Genomic DNA, 16,958 nt, shown 5'->3' with positions numbered 1-16,958 from the left:
AGTCAGATTCGGAGACGTAGGTGGCTGAAGGTGGCTGTACTGGGTGGCTGCGCGCATGGCTTGCAATGGGAACACGCCAGGCGTAAGTAGTGTACTGATTGGCAGCCTGGCCGTTTCGAGCAGTCCACCAGCCGGAGAGCATCCACTGATCAGACCCAGTTCGTTCACGATCGGATTTGAGCGTGCTCTGTCGCAAGCGATCGAATTTGATGGCTTGTTTGCTTGAAAGGTCCTCCCGCTCGGCCCTTGTGGGGTCGTCTGGGTCGTCTGCCCTGACGATCTCCGGCCATAGCACGACCTGCCCGAATGTGAGATCTCCTATCCTCCTCCTATGTGCAACTGTACCTCAGGCTGGCCATGCTGTAGATGGCAACTGACAGTAGTCTTGGGAACTGCATCTCTCTCGATGGTGTCACCATCCAGGTCTGATCTGATGCGCGTACATGCGTCTGCAGCAGCATAGGGTCGCCATTCGAAGACAATGAAACATACAAAAAAGGTGGGATGATTGCACACGCAGTGGATGCTTCAGCCGAGGTACCAGTTACCAGTCAATATGAACTGAGTTCTGCGGAGTGTCTGGTGATGGTCTAGTCCGACTACCACTCACGACACTTGCACAACAACGAAGGCGAGCATCGGCCATACACGGGTCACAGCGACCTTCTGCGTTTCTGCCATCACCCGGACGCCGAGCACACCACATGTGCCCAATAGAGTTTCTTCGTGCATATGATTATTTGCCATCTGTCCCGTAGTCATAAGTACTATCGGTAGTTAGCAGTGTTAGAAATAGAGATAGAAATGGTTTGAACGAAAGTATTCATCTAGCGTGTGGTATACGATAGTGGTCCATGTGTTCGAGGTTCGAAATGAAGATAACGTCCACGGTCCAGCCCGGTCTTGCAAACTAGAAGTCCTCGTGTCTCATGGCGTCGACCTCGGCGTTCCGGCAGTGACCGGAACTGTGCTAGTCCAAGGCCACTCAACGCCCTGGCGCCGCGCAGACTCTCCCAACAGCGCGCGCACATCCGCTATATGTGCGGGATTGCCACGCCAGGCCCCGGTCGAATCGCGGTCGCCCCAATGGAAGGTGTGGAACGTGTCCACTTCGTATCCCTCGGCCCACATTGACGCACGTAAGACGCGTTGAAGGGCGGCTGCCAGATCCACCACTGAAGCAGAGGCAGATGAGCAACGCTACAAGTAGGATAAGCTCGGGCTTACATGGTCAACAAAGAGGATTGGCTCCTCGGGAGGTGCGACAGATGGACAACTGTAGGCGTCGCGATCTCGAGGAAGCAGTGTGTCTCAAGAAAAAGCGCGAGGTATCCATGAATACTTGCCGATGCTTGCCGGGGATATAGAGCGTATCGGCCGAGCCTCCTATGAGACGGGTTGTGCTGTTCGTGTACGGGTCCAAGCGCTCTCTGAGCTGTTCTCGCAGTGGCGGCGGGACGCGGTGGAAGGCCGGAATGCACACACTGAGACCAACATGGGGATCACTGTGATCTCTGGGTAAGAGTAGATCTTGAGAGAATCAACACCGCGTGCTCACCCCCACCTGGTGATTGACAAAATCATCAGCGACCGTTGCTAGTCGATGAAACAATCGCTTACCACCAATCCTGAACCCATCCCTTCCAGGCTGACGATAGGTCGAGGTATGGGTCAGGCGATATGTTCGCCGGAGGTGCGTGCCGGCTCGCGTTGGCACCTGCAACTGAGTCGCCCAGCGCAGGGTTAGGCACGTATGTCGCAGCAGGAGAGTGGTACCAGAAGTATCGCTGGTCGAATAGTTGTAGGCGCGGCACGTTGAGGAGCGTATCGAAAGGCGCCCAGAGGTACCCGTCGTAACAGTCGTATTCTTTCATCGCCGTGAAGAGCATGTGGTGCGCCATCTATAGCACAGTGAGAACGTGGCCATGTACACAAGCGTGCCGTCTCACCCTGCCTGCCATCTTGTAGAACGCTGGGTCGGAGAGATCTTCGTCAGACTCGTACGAGTCTACGAGCACGTCATACGAGTGCTGGAACCCCTTGTCTTCGCGCGTTCCAGGACCGACAAAGACGATCTGTGATGGAGTTGGGGACACTGAGACTTCACTGCGGCACGTAATGACGGAACGCACTCACGTTGGGAAAGAACTGGGAGTACACTTCCCGATAGAAGTCGAGGTTGGCGTCGTACCTCGCATGGCTAAAGAAGACAATGAGCAGTACATTGTCAAATGCATGGAACGTGCGTTCGTCGGGCCAGTAAGTCCATGACGCAAGCGGCCTTCGAACGCATCTAGATGGCGAGGTCACGACGAGGTCGCCCACAGAGGTTGGCCTGCCTGTCCGGTGGAGCGCACTCCCCCACTCGTGAGACGCGGTGAAGGCGAGATAGAAAACGGCGGACAGAAGGACAGCGCCGCTCGCTGTCCTGCGGAAGGGAAACCAAGGCTTCTGGCACCGATTAATTAGAATTCGGCTAAGGAATGGAGTGACAGCGTGCGGACCTTCCCATGTCGTTGTTCGTCGTTTGTATCCGATTGATATAAGACATAAATGGCGCAGGCTGATATTACGATGAAGCAACCGAGGACGACTCCCAGCCAAGAGTTCCCAGCCCAAGAGCTGACAAAGAGCACATACACCGCGGTGCTCGTCGATGATAGGATACCTTCTGTAGCAGGGTCCCAGTCTACGCCTGTCAGTGTTCCTCCGGCCCCAAGAAGAGTCGCACGTACAATAGATCGCTACAATCCTTGATAATTCGGCTGTTGCAGCTGTGCCGCACGTAATGAGCGTTCGTAATGGATGAGAACCCAATGCAACCCAGAATGGTTCGGTTGCATCTGAGAACGAGTAAGACAGCAGACGGATGATGGCTCCGAATGCGAACAGGGCATTATTCAGAGAATACCAAGGTATGCTGCCGTGTGTGATGTAAAGCTGCAGCGTGTTGGTTGTTCGTCACCGCCCGTACATAATGAGGGATGCACGCACGTGTTTGCATATCACAGAAGATAGCGACCGAGAGAACACTGCGCCGATGAAGATTGGATAGGGTATATGTGCAGAGACATGCAATACGAGCCACATCTGCAGCGAGTTACTTTGCCGGCAGAGTCCGAGCTCATGCCGTGAAGGCTCACCTGAAGCATCAGGAACCCACATGACTACGTAACTCCTGAGTTCTTTAGCATCGCAGCATACACTGCCTTCGGACGTACCTGGAGAATCGCGGCGTGCCATTGGATTGCAGGGAATGACTGAAGGAGCATAAGATGCGATAAAAGGAGGGTGCAGAGCGTTCCGCAAGACAGAACCAAGTACATGTCAACTGGTCGGTGAGTCCCCAGACAAGCGCAACCTGAAACCACTGTGTGAACACCCAAAACACCTTCCCCAATCGCCTCCAGCACCTTACGTTGTACTGGTAAGATGCCAACATGGCAGCGACAGCAAAGATGTGCGCGAGCGTGAACGGCCTCATCGGTAGACGTATTGCAACCATGCCTTCCACAGATCCACGCGGACTCTCATGGCCATGAGAATAGAGCCTCAGAGAGTCTGTGGGATCTGATGCCACATTCGCTTCTTCGTCTGAGTGGTACGGACCGGTGGAGGCGTACTGCGAAAGTCTCCACTTTGATTGCCACAGGGAGTATGCCAAGCTCAGACACAACTTGATCACTTCCACCAGCACGAGATGAACCGAAGCCTCCGACGAGAAGGAACGAATGTCCTGGACGCCGTCATTGAAACCGCGTAACCATTCGTTCCACGTGTTGAGAATCAAGTAGAAGGCCTAAGTCAGAAGCAAATCAGTCGTATTCGATTGACTTACAATCTGAGCCCTACCGATAATTTCCACGTAGACCGTACGGCACCATCGAAAGAAGTGAAATTATGGCCAACTAAGGATCCGGAAGCGCGAGACATCGTGTGGGATCGTGCCAACGGCGTTAGTGAGCCGGCAACTCGCGTGCGCAGAGTGGACTTCTGCGATAGCCCTCTGAGAAGATTCAGACAACCAGAAATGACAGGACAGAGGAAGCGAGTGAACTCTAGTGAGACATTGCAGTGCGTAGCAGGACCAATGCTGTTTTGGTGCTGTTACTAGTTTTATGATGTGCCGCTCGGCGCTCGCCACCGAAACCGAGGCGTTGTGGCGTAATGCACGTGGTCGCGAGATCGGTCACAGATCAACTCACTCTGCAATGAATCGAGCTTGAATCCAGCCATCCAATGCACAGTATCACCGTTCATGTTGGCGACAGCGGCACCGCAACGCAGCCAGGACAACTGATGCAGTATAGCAACTCTGTTCCAGCGTACAGCGTAACCTACAACAGTTCTACTCTAACATGACATATCGATACAGCAGCAACCGTGTCTGAGGCTTCGAGACAGATCTAGGCCGAAACACCATTCGTACCGTTCGCCTTGGTGAGTTCGGGTACAACGGTCCCGTTGGCCTTGACTCCGTTGGCACCATTCACTTTTGCGGCGCTGACGCTTGCGCCCCTCGATCGGTTGCGAAGCAAATTCCGCCGGCCACGAACGCCCTCACGGAGACGCTCCAGGGCTGGGATCGTCTGGTCCCATGAGAGGCATGCATCTGGGAAACAATCAGAACGCCTGCTCGATGTTGACGGTGGTACGACTTACCAGTCACCGATTGGCCGTACACCAATCCAGCGGGTCCAGATACAGGGATATCCTGGCGTCCCTCCACAAGGTTAGACTCGATCATGACGCCCATGATCATCGCAGACGTGTCCCCAGACTCTAATTGCTGCGCCTACGAGAGAATGTGAGGGCCCATAGATCAGATTCTGGGATGACTAACGCACAATGTCATCTGCGACGTCAATCTGGCGTTTGTGCTGCTTCTGGCTATTCCCATGGCTGCAGTCAATCTGACACGGAAGGGTCTCACTAGTGAGAAACCTAATAGACATCGAATGAGCGCGAGACTAACCATAATCTTTTGCGCAAAGCCAGCTTTGGCGAGTTTAACCCCGCAATCTCGGACGTACTCGGCAGCATAGTTGGGACCGCCCGAACCACCGCGGAGGATAACATGCACGTCGGGATTGCCCTGAGAAGTGGTAAGCAGATGGGGATGCATTGGATTTCTGATGAGTTACCTCCGTCTCTACAATGCTGCTGAGCCCTTCCTTTCCCACACTCAGGAAAACGTGCGGCTGGCTGGCTGCCCTGCAAGCGTCAACAGCAATTCCAACGCTGCCATCGGTAGAGTTTTTGAACCCTGTCGGCATCGACAGAACCGAGGTGAGTTCTCGGTGTACCTGCGATTCGGTCGTTCGCGCCCCAATAGCGCCCCAGGACACGAGGTCGGCGGTGTATTGCGGGCTGATGGTATCCAGAAATTCGCAACCTGCGGGAAGACCGAGCTTCGCAAGATCAAGAAGCAGAGTCCGAGCGATGCGCAGTCCCCTGTTTATCTGGAAAGTCCCGTTCATGTCCGGGTCGTTGATGAGACCCTTCCATCCAACGGTAGTACGGGGCTTCTCGAAGTAGACCCGCATGATGATGTGGAGATCATCTTTGGCCTCCTCAGCGTATGCGCGGAGCAGCCGCGCATATTCCATCGCTGACTCGACGTTGTTGACGGAGCATGGGCTGCGGCATTGTCATCAGGAGCGTCCGTTGAAGGATAAACCTGACTTACCCCACCACGACTAGTAGTCGATCATCCTTTGAGTGAAGGATGTTCTCTGTGGCCTTCCGCCCTTCCAGAACGGTCTGGACAGCGCTCAGCGTCCTGCCATGTGTCGTTGAGTGACAGTATATGAATGAGCGCGACAAGACTCACAGAGGGAGATCCTCCTGCAGAATCTGCGGAGGGATCAAAGGACGTATGTTCCTAACGCGACGGTCGTCCAGCTTGTCAAGAGCTTCTCTGATAGTAATGGCCATGTCGGTCGACACTGGAAGGTGTGCGTAAATATGCGAGGCTGGAGAGGGTGATTGCGGAATACAGGAATGGGGAGGTCATGGCTTCTTTATACCCACTGATTTTGATGGACTGATGTCCCAACCCTGGGTGCAACGTGTGAACTTTGTCCGCGAACGCTGTGAGCCCTACGAAATTCGGCAGGGAACGCGCAGAGAGATCGGGTGGCGGAGCGAAGACAAGATACCAGAACAATTTCGCTGTGGCTGGCCGGTGTCTCTGACTCCGCCCGCATTCCCCCATATAATGAAAGTCACGTGATCCTGTTGTGTCTGAGGTGCCATCCGTGAGTCGTGACGCCGTCTTCAGTCTGCCACCGCCGTCCACCACCAGCCTAAGCACCCCCATGGACTTCTCCCAGATGAACGCGGCCGAGCAGGCCCACATGTCTAAGGTCATCGAAAAGAAGCAGGTTGGTTTGTATTTTTACTGCATACGTGTCCCGAGCTGATCGGTGGTGTACGCGACTGCAGATGCAAGACTTCCTGCGGATGTATTCCAACCTCGTGGAGCGATGCTTCAACGCCTGCTGTAACGACTTTACAAGCAAGGCGCTGTCCTCGAAGGAGGTGAGGTGTCTTGGATCCTGTGTTGCGTTCCGATTGGTGACAGCGGAGGTACCGCCATCCAGGAGCAGTGCGTGATGAACTGCGCGGACAAGTTCCTCAAACACTCCGAGCGTGTAGGAGCCCGCTTTGCTGAACAAAATGCTGGTGTGTAGCATTCGATGCTCAGGGTTGACTGCGGAACTGAGACGCCTCCAACTCGTGAACAGACGCCATGAACTCAACCAACAAATGAGTTGCCGCCGGCGCGTTTGCTCGCATTCTATGTATTGCTATCGTACACCACCGTAATGCCACCAGTGATGCTCAGCCTTTCCCACCACTACCTATGTTGATCCGCGGGAACGCCTCCATTTCGAATGTGTCGAAGCTTCCAGACCAAGCCTGTGTAGACATTGTTGATTCTCAAGCTCGGTACGTAGCCCGCGGATAGCGGTATAGGTCGGTGCGAACGTGCTAAGCTTGAGCTGCGTCAGTAATCGGTACCGTGGGCTGCGCTTCGGTGGCTTCGTCCTCAGCCGCAGATGCTGGAATAGGAGCTGCTTCGCTCTGCTTCTCCTCCGCATCAAGCTTATCGAGCCACTTCGTGACGAACTTCTCATGCGCGCCGTAATTGATGGTCGGTCTAGCACGTCACTGGCAACGGACACCGGTTAGCCACGCAAGCAATCACAACAGAACAGTATAGTGTCTCACCGGACGATCCCCTTGGAGTCGATGAAGAAAGTGACGCGCGCATCCGTGAGACCCATGAGGCCCTTTCCTACGTGGTACGCCTTCCGTGCCTCCCCATTCGCATCGCTCAGAACAGGGTACTGACAGTGCTCTTCCTGTTAATCAGATAAGACGGGAACGCCAGTGATTTCCTCACCGTCAACTTCTGCTTCTCCACGAAAGCCTTCTGTTTCTCAACGGGGTCCTTGCTCACACCAACAATTTCCACCTTTGTTCTTTTATAGAGTTCCTTGGCTGTGCATTCGTTTCCCAAGGTGTCGTCAGTTCACCGCCAAGCAATCGGATTGGTCGCTGATTTACCGGCAAGAGCATCTCGGAAATTGCATGCTTCCTTGGTGCAACCGAACGACCCTGAATAGCGGATGTCACATCTGGCCTCTCGGACGACTCCAACAGCGTGTGAGGTTCGTACCGGATTCAGGGTAAAAGAATAGAGAAATAGGCACCCCATTTGCACCAGGGGTCAAGGTGTAGGTCTCACCATCGTGATTGGGCAATGTGAGGGGAGGCGCAGGCTTGCCAATGAGGGAATGACTCGGAGACATTGTCCTTTCGTGTGGGATGCAATGCTAGCAGCGATAATGAGGCAGTTCAACTCCCGCACTGTGAGGATCGTGGCAGTCTGGCCGAGAAAGTCGCGTCAATGCAGGTAAGTACAGAGCTGTAAATGGAGTACATCGCCGTTACCTGACTACTGCGTGCGACAATGGGTTGTTGTCGAGAATTACTTCTTTCACGGCAGGAAGGGGAAACGGTCGGTTGTGGATGAAGAAGAGCGCACGACGGTTATTATGTAGGATATCCTTGCCGCTTCGACTTCGTCGCGAACTCGCTTCGAGATGGTGCGAGGCAAGTGCGAGGCCAGCCTGGCTAGACGCGCAGGTCACGATTGTCAGACGGGGCCGACCCATGTACATGTGCTCTTCCTCAAGTCTATGACTTCTCGATGAGACTCATATAAACATTCGTTTTGTGCACGTTATAGCTGATGATATGAGCCCTAGTCACTGTACACAGTCGAACCACGCACAGCTTGTGAGTTGTGCGTGCAAGCGATACTAAGAACTACTATATCGGGAATGGTATGTGATTACGTAACTTGGTGTGGCGGCCCCGGTCATGTCGACTCTACTCAATGCCAATTCGAAGGATTGGCCAGTTGTGGTTCTGCTTTCTTGGCAATCCCTCCGACTCCGTCTAGTCGTCTTCCTTATCCCCTGTCATACTAACTCGGCGTTCTCGAGCTGGTTCTGATCACCCTTCGACCGCTTATGCTCCCCGTCGATCCCGAGCACTCATCCTAGTCTTCGTTTCAAGTCGCTTGAAACCATGGCTTCCGAGCTCCAACGATACATCAGCGACAATTCATTGCGGGTGTGTTAATTCTATTGTATCTGCTCACGCTCGTACTCACGTAGTCCATGTTAGTTCTTTGGTGTGTCTGACAGAAGCATCATCGACTATGTCGTAGCGTCAGGCATGTCGTCTCTTTACTTCCTGTCGTATCCACAAGCTCACGAGTTCCTCCCTATAGCTTCATCTTCAAAATCTCCTGAAGCTCTCTTCACCGCGCTCAATGCTTCTGGTTTACCAGACACACCCGACGCCCACCACTTCGCACAGGAAGTCTTCTCGCGCGCGCCACGCAAATCTAAGGCAAAGAAGTCTTCTGATCTCGCTCGCAAGCAGGCGGAGGAACAATCGAAGCTGCTGCATTCGCAAAAGTTTGGTTTTTTGCTCGATGATGAGGCTGAACAGGGTACGTCAGATCTGAAGAGTGACAGGGTGAAGGCCTCAGGTCGGAGTAGCGCGAAGGACAAACGCGAGAGGCATGGGCGAAAACGAGAGAGCGATGCAAGAGAATGGGAGAGCGACGAGGAAGAGCAGTCGAGGAAGCGGGCGAGGACGGATGATGGAGACTACCATGACGAGCGAGCAGCTGAGGAAGACTTGGACATGGAGACGCCGGAGGATGAGGAGGCACGGAAGCAGAAACAAAGGCTAGAGGATCTGAAGGAGCGAGATGAATTCGCTGAGCGGGTCAAGCAACGGGACCGAGAGAAGACGAAACGCGTTGTGGAGGACAGGTCCTCGAAAGCGGTCGGCGCAGCCGCAGAGGCTGCTGAGCGGCGACGGCTCGCTGACGATTCCAACGCACGGGAGCGCGCCATGCCTAATCTACGAGAACATTCACGGCAAGAATACCTGTCCAAACGTGAAATACAACGGATAGAGCTGTTGCGCCGCGAAATTGCAGACGACGAAACCCTCTTTGCCGGCATGAAGGTCTCGAAGCGGGAGCGCCAAGAGCTCGAACGAAAGAAGGAGCTCCTGCGCCTTGTTGAAGAAAGGCTCAGAATCGACGACAAGTACGAGGGCTACATGCTGCCGGAGGACTACATCACGGAGCAGGGCAAGATCGACAAGAAGCGGAAAGAGGGTGTGCTCTACCAACGGTATGAGGACGCTAAGCCCAAGGACGATCAGTTCACGACCGACATCGACCAGTGGGAAGCCGCACAGACCAAACACAGCACGTTCAAGACGGGTGCGATGGACAAGAAAGACATTGTTGAGGAGTATGACTACGTATTCGACGAGAGCCAGACCATCAAATTCGTCATGGAGACCACATGGGCGGAGAAGGCAACATATCTGAGGCAGATCGGATTCTACAGCAGCAAATCGAGGAGGCTGAGAGACGAGGTAAGTCCGCGCCAGCTCTCCATTTCGGAAGTATGCTCACGTATGCTCTTAGCTCAGACAATTGACGAGACACGGAAGTCTCTACCAATCTATTCGTATCGAGACGAACTATTACAAGCAATCAAAGAGCACCAGGTTCTCATTGTCGTCGCTGAAACTGGGTCGGGAAAGACCACGCAGCTCCCTCAGTATCTCCACGAAGCTGGCTACACTGCGAACGGCCAGAAAGTCGGCTGCACGCAGCCCCGGCGTGTGGCGGCGATGTCTGTGGCAGCCCGTGTGGCCGAAGAGATGGGGACGAAGGTCGGCTACGAAGTCGGGTACTCCATTCGGTTCGAAGACTGCACGAGCGACAAGACAGTGCTCAAGTACATGACAGATGGCATGCTGCTACGCGAGTTCTTGACAGAGCCTGACCTGGCGGGCTACGCTGCGTTGATTATTGATGAGGCGCATGAACGCACCCTAAGTACGGATATTTTGTTTGCTCTTGTCAAGGTGCGTAATATGATCTGATGCATGTGTTTGTCAGGCACTGACGCACGATACGAAGGATATCGCTAGGTTTAGGCCAGAGCTGCGCTTGTTGATCTCGAGTGCGACAATGGATGCCGCGAAGTTCAGCGAATACTTTGATGATGCCCCTGTCTTTTACGGTATGTCTGTTGTCGAATCTTCGTTGAATAGCAGCTCATCTTCCTCGTTAGTACCCGGTCGTCGGTATCCCGTCGATATCCACTACACTCCGCAGCCGGAAGCGAATTACCTGCACGCTGCCATCACAACCGTATTCCAAATTCACACCACACAACCGCGCGGGGACATCCTCGTGTTCTTCACAGGCCAAGACGAGATTGAGGCTGCACAGGAGAACTTGACGGAGACCGCCCGTGCACTGGGGAACAAGATCGCAGAACTGATCGTCTGCCCGATCTACGCGAACCTGCCGAGCGACATGCAGGCCAAGATCTTTGAGCCCACGCCCGAGGGCGCACGTAAAGTGGTGCTCGCGACGAACATCGCGGAGACGTCGATCACGATCGAGGGCGTCGTGTTCGTCATCGACCCGGGCTTCGTGAAGCAGAACTCGTACAACCCGCGCACGGGCATGTCCTCCCTCGTTGTAGTCCCGTGTTCGCGTGCGTCGGCAAACCAGCGAGCGGGTCGTGCAGGGCGAGTCGGCCCTGGCAAGGCATTCCGGCTGTATACAAAGTGGGCGTTCGCGAACGAGCTGGAGGAGAATACAGTGCCAGAGATTCAGCGGACGAATCTTGGGATGGTGGTCCTGCTTTTGAAGTCGCTTGGTATCAACGACTTGATCGGGTTCGAGTTCATGGATCCGCCACCAGGAGAGACTCTCATGCGTGCGCTGGAGCTACTCTACGCGCTTGGTGCGCTCAACGATCGAGGAGAGTTGACGAAGCTCGGACGGCGGATGGCTGAGTTCCCGGTGGACCCCATGTTGTCGAAGGCCATCTTGGCGAGCGAGGACTACCATTGTACTGATGAGGTGCGTATCCAAGACCTGTCCTTTGGTTTATTTTCCGCTCATGTCTTTGCTTTGTCAGGTGCTCACGATTATCTCCATGTTGCAAGAGTCATCATCGCTCTTCTACCGGCCGAAGGACAAGAAACTGCATGCGGATCAGGCGCGACAGAATTTCGTACGCGGGGGCGGCGACCATTTCACGCTGCTGAACGTGTGGGAGCAGTGGGCTGAGACGAACTACTCGCAGCAGTTCTGCTATGAGCAGTTCCTGCAATTCAAAAGTCTCAGTCGTGCACGAGACATCCGAGACCAGCTGGCAGGCTTGTGCGAACGTGTTGAGGTTGTCGTGGAGAGCAATCCCAACACTAATGACATCACCCCGGTACAAAAGGCCATCACGGCTGGCTACTTCTACAATACAGTGCGTTTATATGATTGATGACCATTGCCATTGCTGATGGTATCACAGGCTCAGTTGCAGAAAAGTGGTGATTCATACCGGACGCTCAAGACGAACCAGACGGTGTATATTCATCCCTCATCGAGTCTTTTCCATCAGACACCGCCCGTCAAGACCGTGCTGTACTACGAACTTGTCATGACGTCCAAGTCATACCTGAGGTTTGTCGCTATTGCGTTGTATCCTCCCCGAGCCGCGTTCATCCTAACTGTGTTCCCTTCTCAGACAAGTGATGGAAATCAAACCTCAATGGTTACTGGAAGGTAAGCGGGCCAGTATGGTTTGCATTGGCTTTTGGCTGACATCTATGTACCTATAGTTGCACCGCATTACTACAAACCTGCCGACCTCGAACAGCTGGCAATGGGCGACAAGAAGATGCCGAAAACAATTGGCAGCGCAGGAGAGAAGTCGCGAACGTAACTTGACAATATCGACTGTCCCATATCATTGCTTCATGGTCATTGATTTCCTTCACATTCATCCTTCTTGACAATTGAATGTACGGCGTCCCGGTTTGCGGCCGCGCTGTACGGCGATGTGATGCATCCGCAACGATGGTGAGATCTTTGACGTGCTCACCGTGTTTCAAGTTGCTGTGCTCAATAGCGTTACGTGATCGACAGTTTATAGGCAATGTATCGGAGGCCCGGACGATACCATCATTTCGCTTGTACTTAAGTACTGGAACTCTGCGCTCCGTTCTGGTTCGCATTGTCCAGCTTAGCCTGCGAGCGGTGAAGGATCTCAGAAATATTCTACGTCCTGCGCGCTGAGCAAGCCGTCAAGATTTGTGTCATATCCTCAAGACTACTCGCCAGGACTGCCCGCGCCTGACGGTGCCCGCTCAAGTGCAAAGTCAAGTGGCTGCGTTTCAGAGTGAATCGAAACCACTCCGCGAAGTCAACTTCTACAGTCGTCTGAGAGCGTACGTCTGGAAGTATCGATAACATGACTGAGCAAATTATGAATATGTTGGAACAAGGCTAGTTTGGTACCACCGGGTGCACGGTATTGATTAACGACAAAGGCAGCGAGAACGGGCGCTTTGTGAACGAGATGTCATTAGAGACGCGCACGCGAACCCACGTGACCGCGTTTGGCTGCCTCGTGTTGTGGTTGAAGTTGAAAGAAGGTTGCCCCCCAGTCGTCCTCACCTCTGTTCATCACCCTGCACAACCACAAAGGTTTGTTTCTCTCCTACTCTTCTGCCCCTCTGCCTCCCCATGCTCGCGTCGCTCTCGCCGCCGGCTGCACGCCCGTCGCCGCCCATCACACCCCCTCACACTCTCGCGCCGTCTGACGCCGCTCGCCCATCTCCCGCCTTGTCCGATGACTCGTCGCTTCTCGAGCTCTCATTTACCTACGAGCAAACCAAGGAGGGAACCTATGTGCGCGTTTCCAAGGGCGAGGCCAAGACATCGACACCACCTACACCGGAGCAGTCCCCAAAGTTGAACCCTCAAGTGGTCACAAAGGCGCCGTCCCCGATACCGCAGCCCCGCCCATCCACACTTACACGCTCCGAGAGCCTTCCATCAGCTTCATATGAGATTACACCCGCGAATGGCGTTAGGTCGTTCCAGCGAGTCGCCTCAGGGCCACTCAAGACACCGGGGTCGTCGACCTTGGCTCGCGCCACTGCCGGTCCCCTAGCCGCTGGTGGCACCGCACACAAGGGCGGTGCGCGCCGCGTCAAGATTGAGGATTTTCAACAGAGAGATGCTCTCCTCCGCTCGCAGCCGCAGGTCGTCGACGACAAAGAGAACGTACGTGGTATCACTGGTGTGCAACAAGGACAGATTGCGCGTCCCATCATCTCTATGCGCCCCACGCGTTTAATGAACAAGAAACCGGGCATCGGTATTGAACGCATGCGGAAGAACAGCCTGCTGAAGAGCCCGCTGCTGAGTCGCTTCAAGCACCCGCCACGCACGGTCGGCCACGGCGCTCGCCAGTCTGAGCGACGCGTCGGGGTCGTCTTCACAGGACCCCTCTTGCCCGAACAATCTGCAGCTCAATTTGGCTACCAATACGCGCATGCAGCTCATCGCCAGGTACTAGCATGGGTATCCTGACCGTGGTGCGCGGCGGGTCACGCTCGAGGAGAAGATCCGCCAGGAACGCGAGATAGCGTTAGAAGAAGGTGTGTGTGATGTATGCCTCAGGTATTGAGAAGCCAACACGATGGAGCAGGCTACCGACGAAGAGCTGCGGAAGAAGCCGCCGAAGAACAGAGTAAGAATACTGAAGTTCAACGCAACGTTCGTCATTGCTAATCTTGTCTATAGGAGAGCGCAGCATCCTCTCGCAATCACCTTCGCCGACACATGTTGCTCAGGCCAACCCCGCCCCTATGGTCATCAACGCAAGGACTCCGACACCCTCCGTTCCGTCGCTGCCGCACCCTCCCCATCCTCACCCACAGCCGTCGAGCTCCCAGGGCGGAACTCTCCGCCAAAACAGTACTACATACCCTCGTCGACACCCGGGCTTGCTGCCGCAGCGCAAAACTACCGCATCGACGTAGTCCGACAGCCCCAGAGGCCCCGACAACCAGCGGTGATATCGTGCCCTCGACAAATCCTGCGCCATCTGGGCGGACGTGGGCGCTGGTGACGGGCGTGAACGTGAAGAGGCCCGGAGGTCGGCGCGCAGTCGCGAAGTGCGCCATCGCTGCCCACACCCCAGCCTCCTGCTCCGCACATCCACGGCAAAACGCAGCGCCCGCTGCTCAGCCCCAGCCACCGCCAGCGGCGCTACTGCCCGAAGCACGGTCGAATGCTAAGAACCTCAGTGTGAACCGTAAGGCGTACGCGCGGCTAGACCTGATTGGCAAGGGCGGTTCGTCGCGCGTGTACCGCGTCATGAACAACTCAAACGAGATATATGCCCTCAAGCGCGTCTCGATCAACGACAAGGAGGAGGAGACCATGGACGGGTACATCAACGAGATCCAGTTGTTGAAGCGACTCGATGGCAACCACGCATCATTCGTCTGATTGACAGCGAGGTCAAGACCCCCGTCAACGGCAAGGGGTCATGACTCTCGTATTGGAGTTTGGAGAGATCGGTTAGTGTTTGAGTGGTCCTCGTCCTGTGATTGAGGTCTAATCAATGTGCTGGTGCTAGATCTAGCGAAGCTGCTGCAGGAAAGGCAGAAGGAGGCCTCGATCTCGTCTGGGTGGCGTATTATTTCAAGCAGGTGTGTGGACACGAACCTACTGCAGCATACAACTCATGCACTGTGCCCCGGCTCCAGATGCTCCAAGCCGTACAAGTCATCCACGAGGAGAAGATCGTCCACTCCGACCTCAAGCCCGCCAACTTCGTGCTCGTCAAGGGCCAGTTGAAGCTGATCGACTTCGGAATCGCCAACGCGATCGCGAACGACACGACGAACATCCAGCGGGACCACCAGGTCGGGACTGTCAATTACATGTCTCCCGAGGCGATCGAGCTCCCTGAGGGCATGCGCCGCCTCAAGGTCGGCCGGCCCAGCGATGTCTGGAGTCTCGGCTGCATCCTCTACCAGATGGTCTACGGCTACCCGCCGTTCCATCATCTGGACCTGTACCAGAAGATGCGCGCGATCCCGGACCGCGACCACAGCATTGAGTTTCCGGAGTACTCGACACCGGTGTCGTTGCGCAGTGGCTCGAACTCGCCCTCGTCGCAGAAGAGGATGGAGGAGATGAAGGTGAAGGTTCCACGCAGCGTGATCGCGACCATGAAGCAGTGCCTCGTGCGGAACCCGAAGGAGCGGATCACGATCCCGGAGCTGCTGGAGGAGAGCTGGTTGACGATGTGCGAACGTACGTGCTTCGAGCGACATTTTGTTCTCGTATGCAGGTGCTGACGCAATTGCTACTTGCAGCAAACCCACTTCCGGCTCCTACGCCGCCTCCGCCCGCCCGTCCAGTGATAGCTCAAGATGAAGCGCTTATCAACCCTCATTTCATGCAACAGCTGCTTCGCTATGGGTTGCACCTCGGCCGCGCGGGCACCGTGATGGAGGGGGAGCAGCTTGCCAACGAGTGCAAGGTATGAGTATACGGAGCGCTTGTGCGACGGTCGTTCACTGACGGGCTCTGCGATTCTTCACAGCGCTTGATCGAAGAGCTCAAGTCTGTTCAAGAAGCAGCCTCCGAGTCGGAGTAACGTCGTTCGCCCGTGGCGCTACATGCATCCCCACGAGGGATGAATCGCACGTGCGGAGGGTGTGGGTCGCCTGCGCTGTGCGTAAGGCCTGCCTAGCTGCGTCTGGCCAGGAGCTCTCTGGGCACACCTCGATGACCCCTCCCGCATCTTCAACGTCTCATGACTTTCGAACTGCAAGTGATGGTTTGCATCGAACACTGATGGACGCCACCGACATACCTCCCCTCCGCCTCATAGACATCGTCGCCTCTTGCTTTTTATGATCATCTTGCTATGCTGTGTTCGCTGCCGTTGACTCCAGTCACTCATCCATCTGTCCATCTGTCCACAGGCTCCAGCGAGGCCATCGCCCATACCAGTATCGCACGCATCCGTAGTGTAGCCCGCATTGTCGCTTTCTCGTATGCATTATGCATGTACAATCTTAGGTCAAGCACTCAGGTATTATGTTTTCTCCGTTGACAGGCCTTTGCATACAGTATTCACTGGCCCTAATCCCGGATCCATCCGCACTCTGCATCATCAGTGTATATATGTCATCGTTGCTCTGGATGAACAACTTGAAAAGGTCGAAGCATTTGGTGAGACGGGTTTGAAAACCTATGTATCCAAGTGGCGTCGTCGACCGGCGAGCGTCTTGCAGCAGCGGACGAAGCTCACGCTCGCGCTGACGAAGGCTGCCAACCTGCGTCGCGTCATTGATGCGCCCTTCGCCGGCCCTTGGAAGGCATAGACCGATGGCGGGGTGGCGTGGTCATCCACTCGCTCAGCAACGCCAACATGTCTCACCGCTCACCGCCTGACGTCATCATGCAGCACTTGCTGGACTATATAACTCAACAGACCAGGAGGGGCCCGTCCAATCGC

The 16,958-nt window shown here is 55.0% G+C and overlaps 8 protein-coding genes across 8 annotated transcripts; 5 read left to right on the top strand and 3 right to left on the bottom strand.

Moving 5' to 3' along the window:
• Positions 1–444: 444 nt before the first annotated feature.
• On the bottom strand, positions 445–4,118 carry B0H18DRAFT_973121 (uncharacterized protein). The gene is made up of 15 exons (XM_048043909.1): positions 3,853–4,118; positions 3,493–3,799; positions 3,222–3,331; positions 3,144–3,167; positions 2,995–3,090; positions 2,736–2,940; positions 2,505–2,689; positions 2,137–2,448; positions 1,950–2,075; positions 1,621–1,901; positions 1,343–1,505; positions 1,275–1,310; positions 1,228–1,251; positions 1,140–1,175; positions 445–1,119 (listed from the first exon to the last, which is right to left on the bottom strand). Exons 1-15 carry the CDS (start codon positions 3,931–3,933, stop codon positions 928–930), a joined length of 2,178 nt encoding a protein of 725 aa, XP_047899634.1. The 5' UTR covers positions 3,934–4,118; the 3' UTR covers positions 445–927.
• A 288-nt stretch (positions 4,119–4,406) lies between these two features.
• On the bottom strand, positions 4,407–5,937 carry B0H18DRAFT_1113684 (uncharacterized protein; the record flags this gene model as incomplete). Its single annotated transcript, XM_048032993.1, has 7 exons — positions 4,407–4,612; positions 4,663–4,795; positions 4,848–4,913; positions 4,976–5,095; positions 5,145–5,640; positions 5,690–5,782; positions 5,834–5,937. 7 exons carry the CDS (start codon positions 5,935–5,937, stop codon positions 4,407–4,409), a joined length of 1,218 nt encoding a protein of 405 aa, XP_047899633.1.
• Positions 5,938–6,320: 383 nt separating this feature from the next.
• B0H18DRAFT_1113683 (chaperone) lies at positions 6,321–6,775 on the top strand (the record flags this gene model as incomplete). The annotated part of the gene is made up of 4 exons (XM_048032992.1): positions 6,321–6,386; positions 6,448–6,543; positions 6,606–6,687; positions 6,750–6,775. 4 exons carry the CDS (start codon positions 6,321–6,323, stop codon positions 6,773–6,775), a joined length of 270 nt encoding a protein of 89 aa, XP_047899632.1.
• A 71-nt stretch (positions 6,776–6,846) lies between these two features.
• Positions 6,847–7,820, bottom strand: B0H18DRAFT_1081928 (peroxiredoxin Q; the record flags this gene model as incomplete). Its single annotated transcript, XM_048031459.1, has 6 exons — positions 6,847–6,924; positions 7,027–7,165; positions 7,237–7,355; positions 7,412–7,509; positions 7,576–7,626; positions 7,688–7,820. The coding sequence occupies 6 exons, from the start codon at positions 7,818–7,820 to the stop codon at positions 6,847–6,849; spliced, it is 618 nt and encodes a 205-aa protein (XP_047899631.1).
• A 621-nt stretch (positions 7,821–8,441) lies between these two features.
• On the top strand, positions 8,442–9,594 carry B0H18DRAFT_318576 (uncharacterized protein). Its single transcript, XM_048037545.1, has 4 exons — positions 8,442–8,649; positions 8,704–8,752; positions 8,810–9,034; positions 9,084–9,594. Exons 1-4 carry the CDS (start codon positions 8,605–8,607, stop codon positions 9,278–9,280), a joined length of 516 nt encoding a protein of 171 aa, XP_047899630.1. The 5' UTR covers positions 8,442–8,604; the 3' UTR covers positions 9,281–9,594.
• Positions 9,595–10,440: 846 nt separating this feature from the next.
• B0H18DRAFT_318557 (Asp-Glu-Ala-His box polypeptide 16) lies at positions 10,441–12,521 on the top strand. The gene is made up of 7 exons (XM_048037544.1): positions 10,441–10,450; positions 10,514–10,637; positions 10,689–11,491; positions 11,550–11,891; positions 11,940–12,091; positions 12,156–12,193; positions 12,250–12,521. Exons 2-7 carry the CDS (start codon positions 10,586–10,588, stop codon positions 12,351–12,353), a joined length of 1,491 nt encoding a protein of 496 aa, XP_047899629.1. The 5' UTR covers positions 10,441–10,450; positions 10,514–10,585; the 3' UTR covers positions 12,354–12,521.
• A 1,555-nt stretch (positions 12,522–14,076) lies between these two features.
• Positions 14,077–15,006, top strand: B0H18DRAFT_318536 (uncharacterized protein). Its single transcript, XM_048037543.1, has one exon. The coding sequence runs from the start codon at positions 14,261–14,263 to the stop codon at positions 14,930–14,932; it is 672 nt and encodes a 223-aa protein (XP_047899628.1). The 5' UTR covers positions 14,077–14,260; the 3' UTR covers positions 14,933–15,006.
• On the top strand, positions 14,993–16,050 carry B0H18DRAFT_973097 (kinase-like domain-containing protein). Its single transcript, XM_048043908.1, has 2 exons — positions 14,993–15,745; positions 15,808–16,050. Exons 1-2 carry the CDS (start codon positions 15,193–15,195, stop codon positions 15,978–15,980), a joined length of 726 nt encoding a protein of 241 aa, XP_047899627.1. The 5' UTR covers positions 14,993–15,192; the 3' UTR covers positions 15,981–16,050.
• Positions 16,051–16,958: the final 908 nt, after the last annotated feature.

The sequence above is a fragment of the Fomitopsis serialis genome, assembly GCF_022376445.1.
Source record: "Fomitopsis serialis strain Sig1Antser10 chromosome Unknown B0H18scaffold_3, whole genome shotgun sequence".
In the NCBI taxonomy this organism is placed as follows: Eukaryota; Fungi; Basidiomycota; class Agaricomycetes; order Polyporales; family Fomitopsidaceae; genus Fomitopsis; species Fomitopsis serialis.
This window is presented reverse-complemented; position numbering and strand designations above follow the sequence as displayed.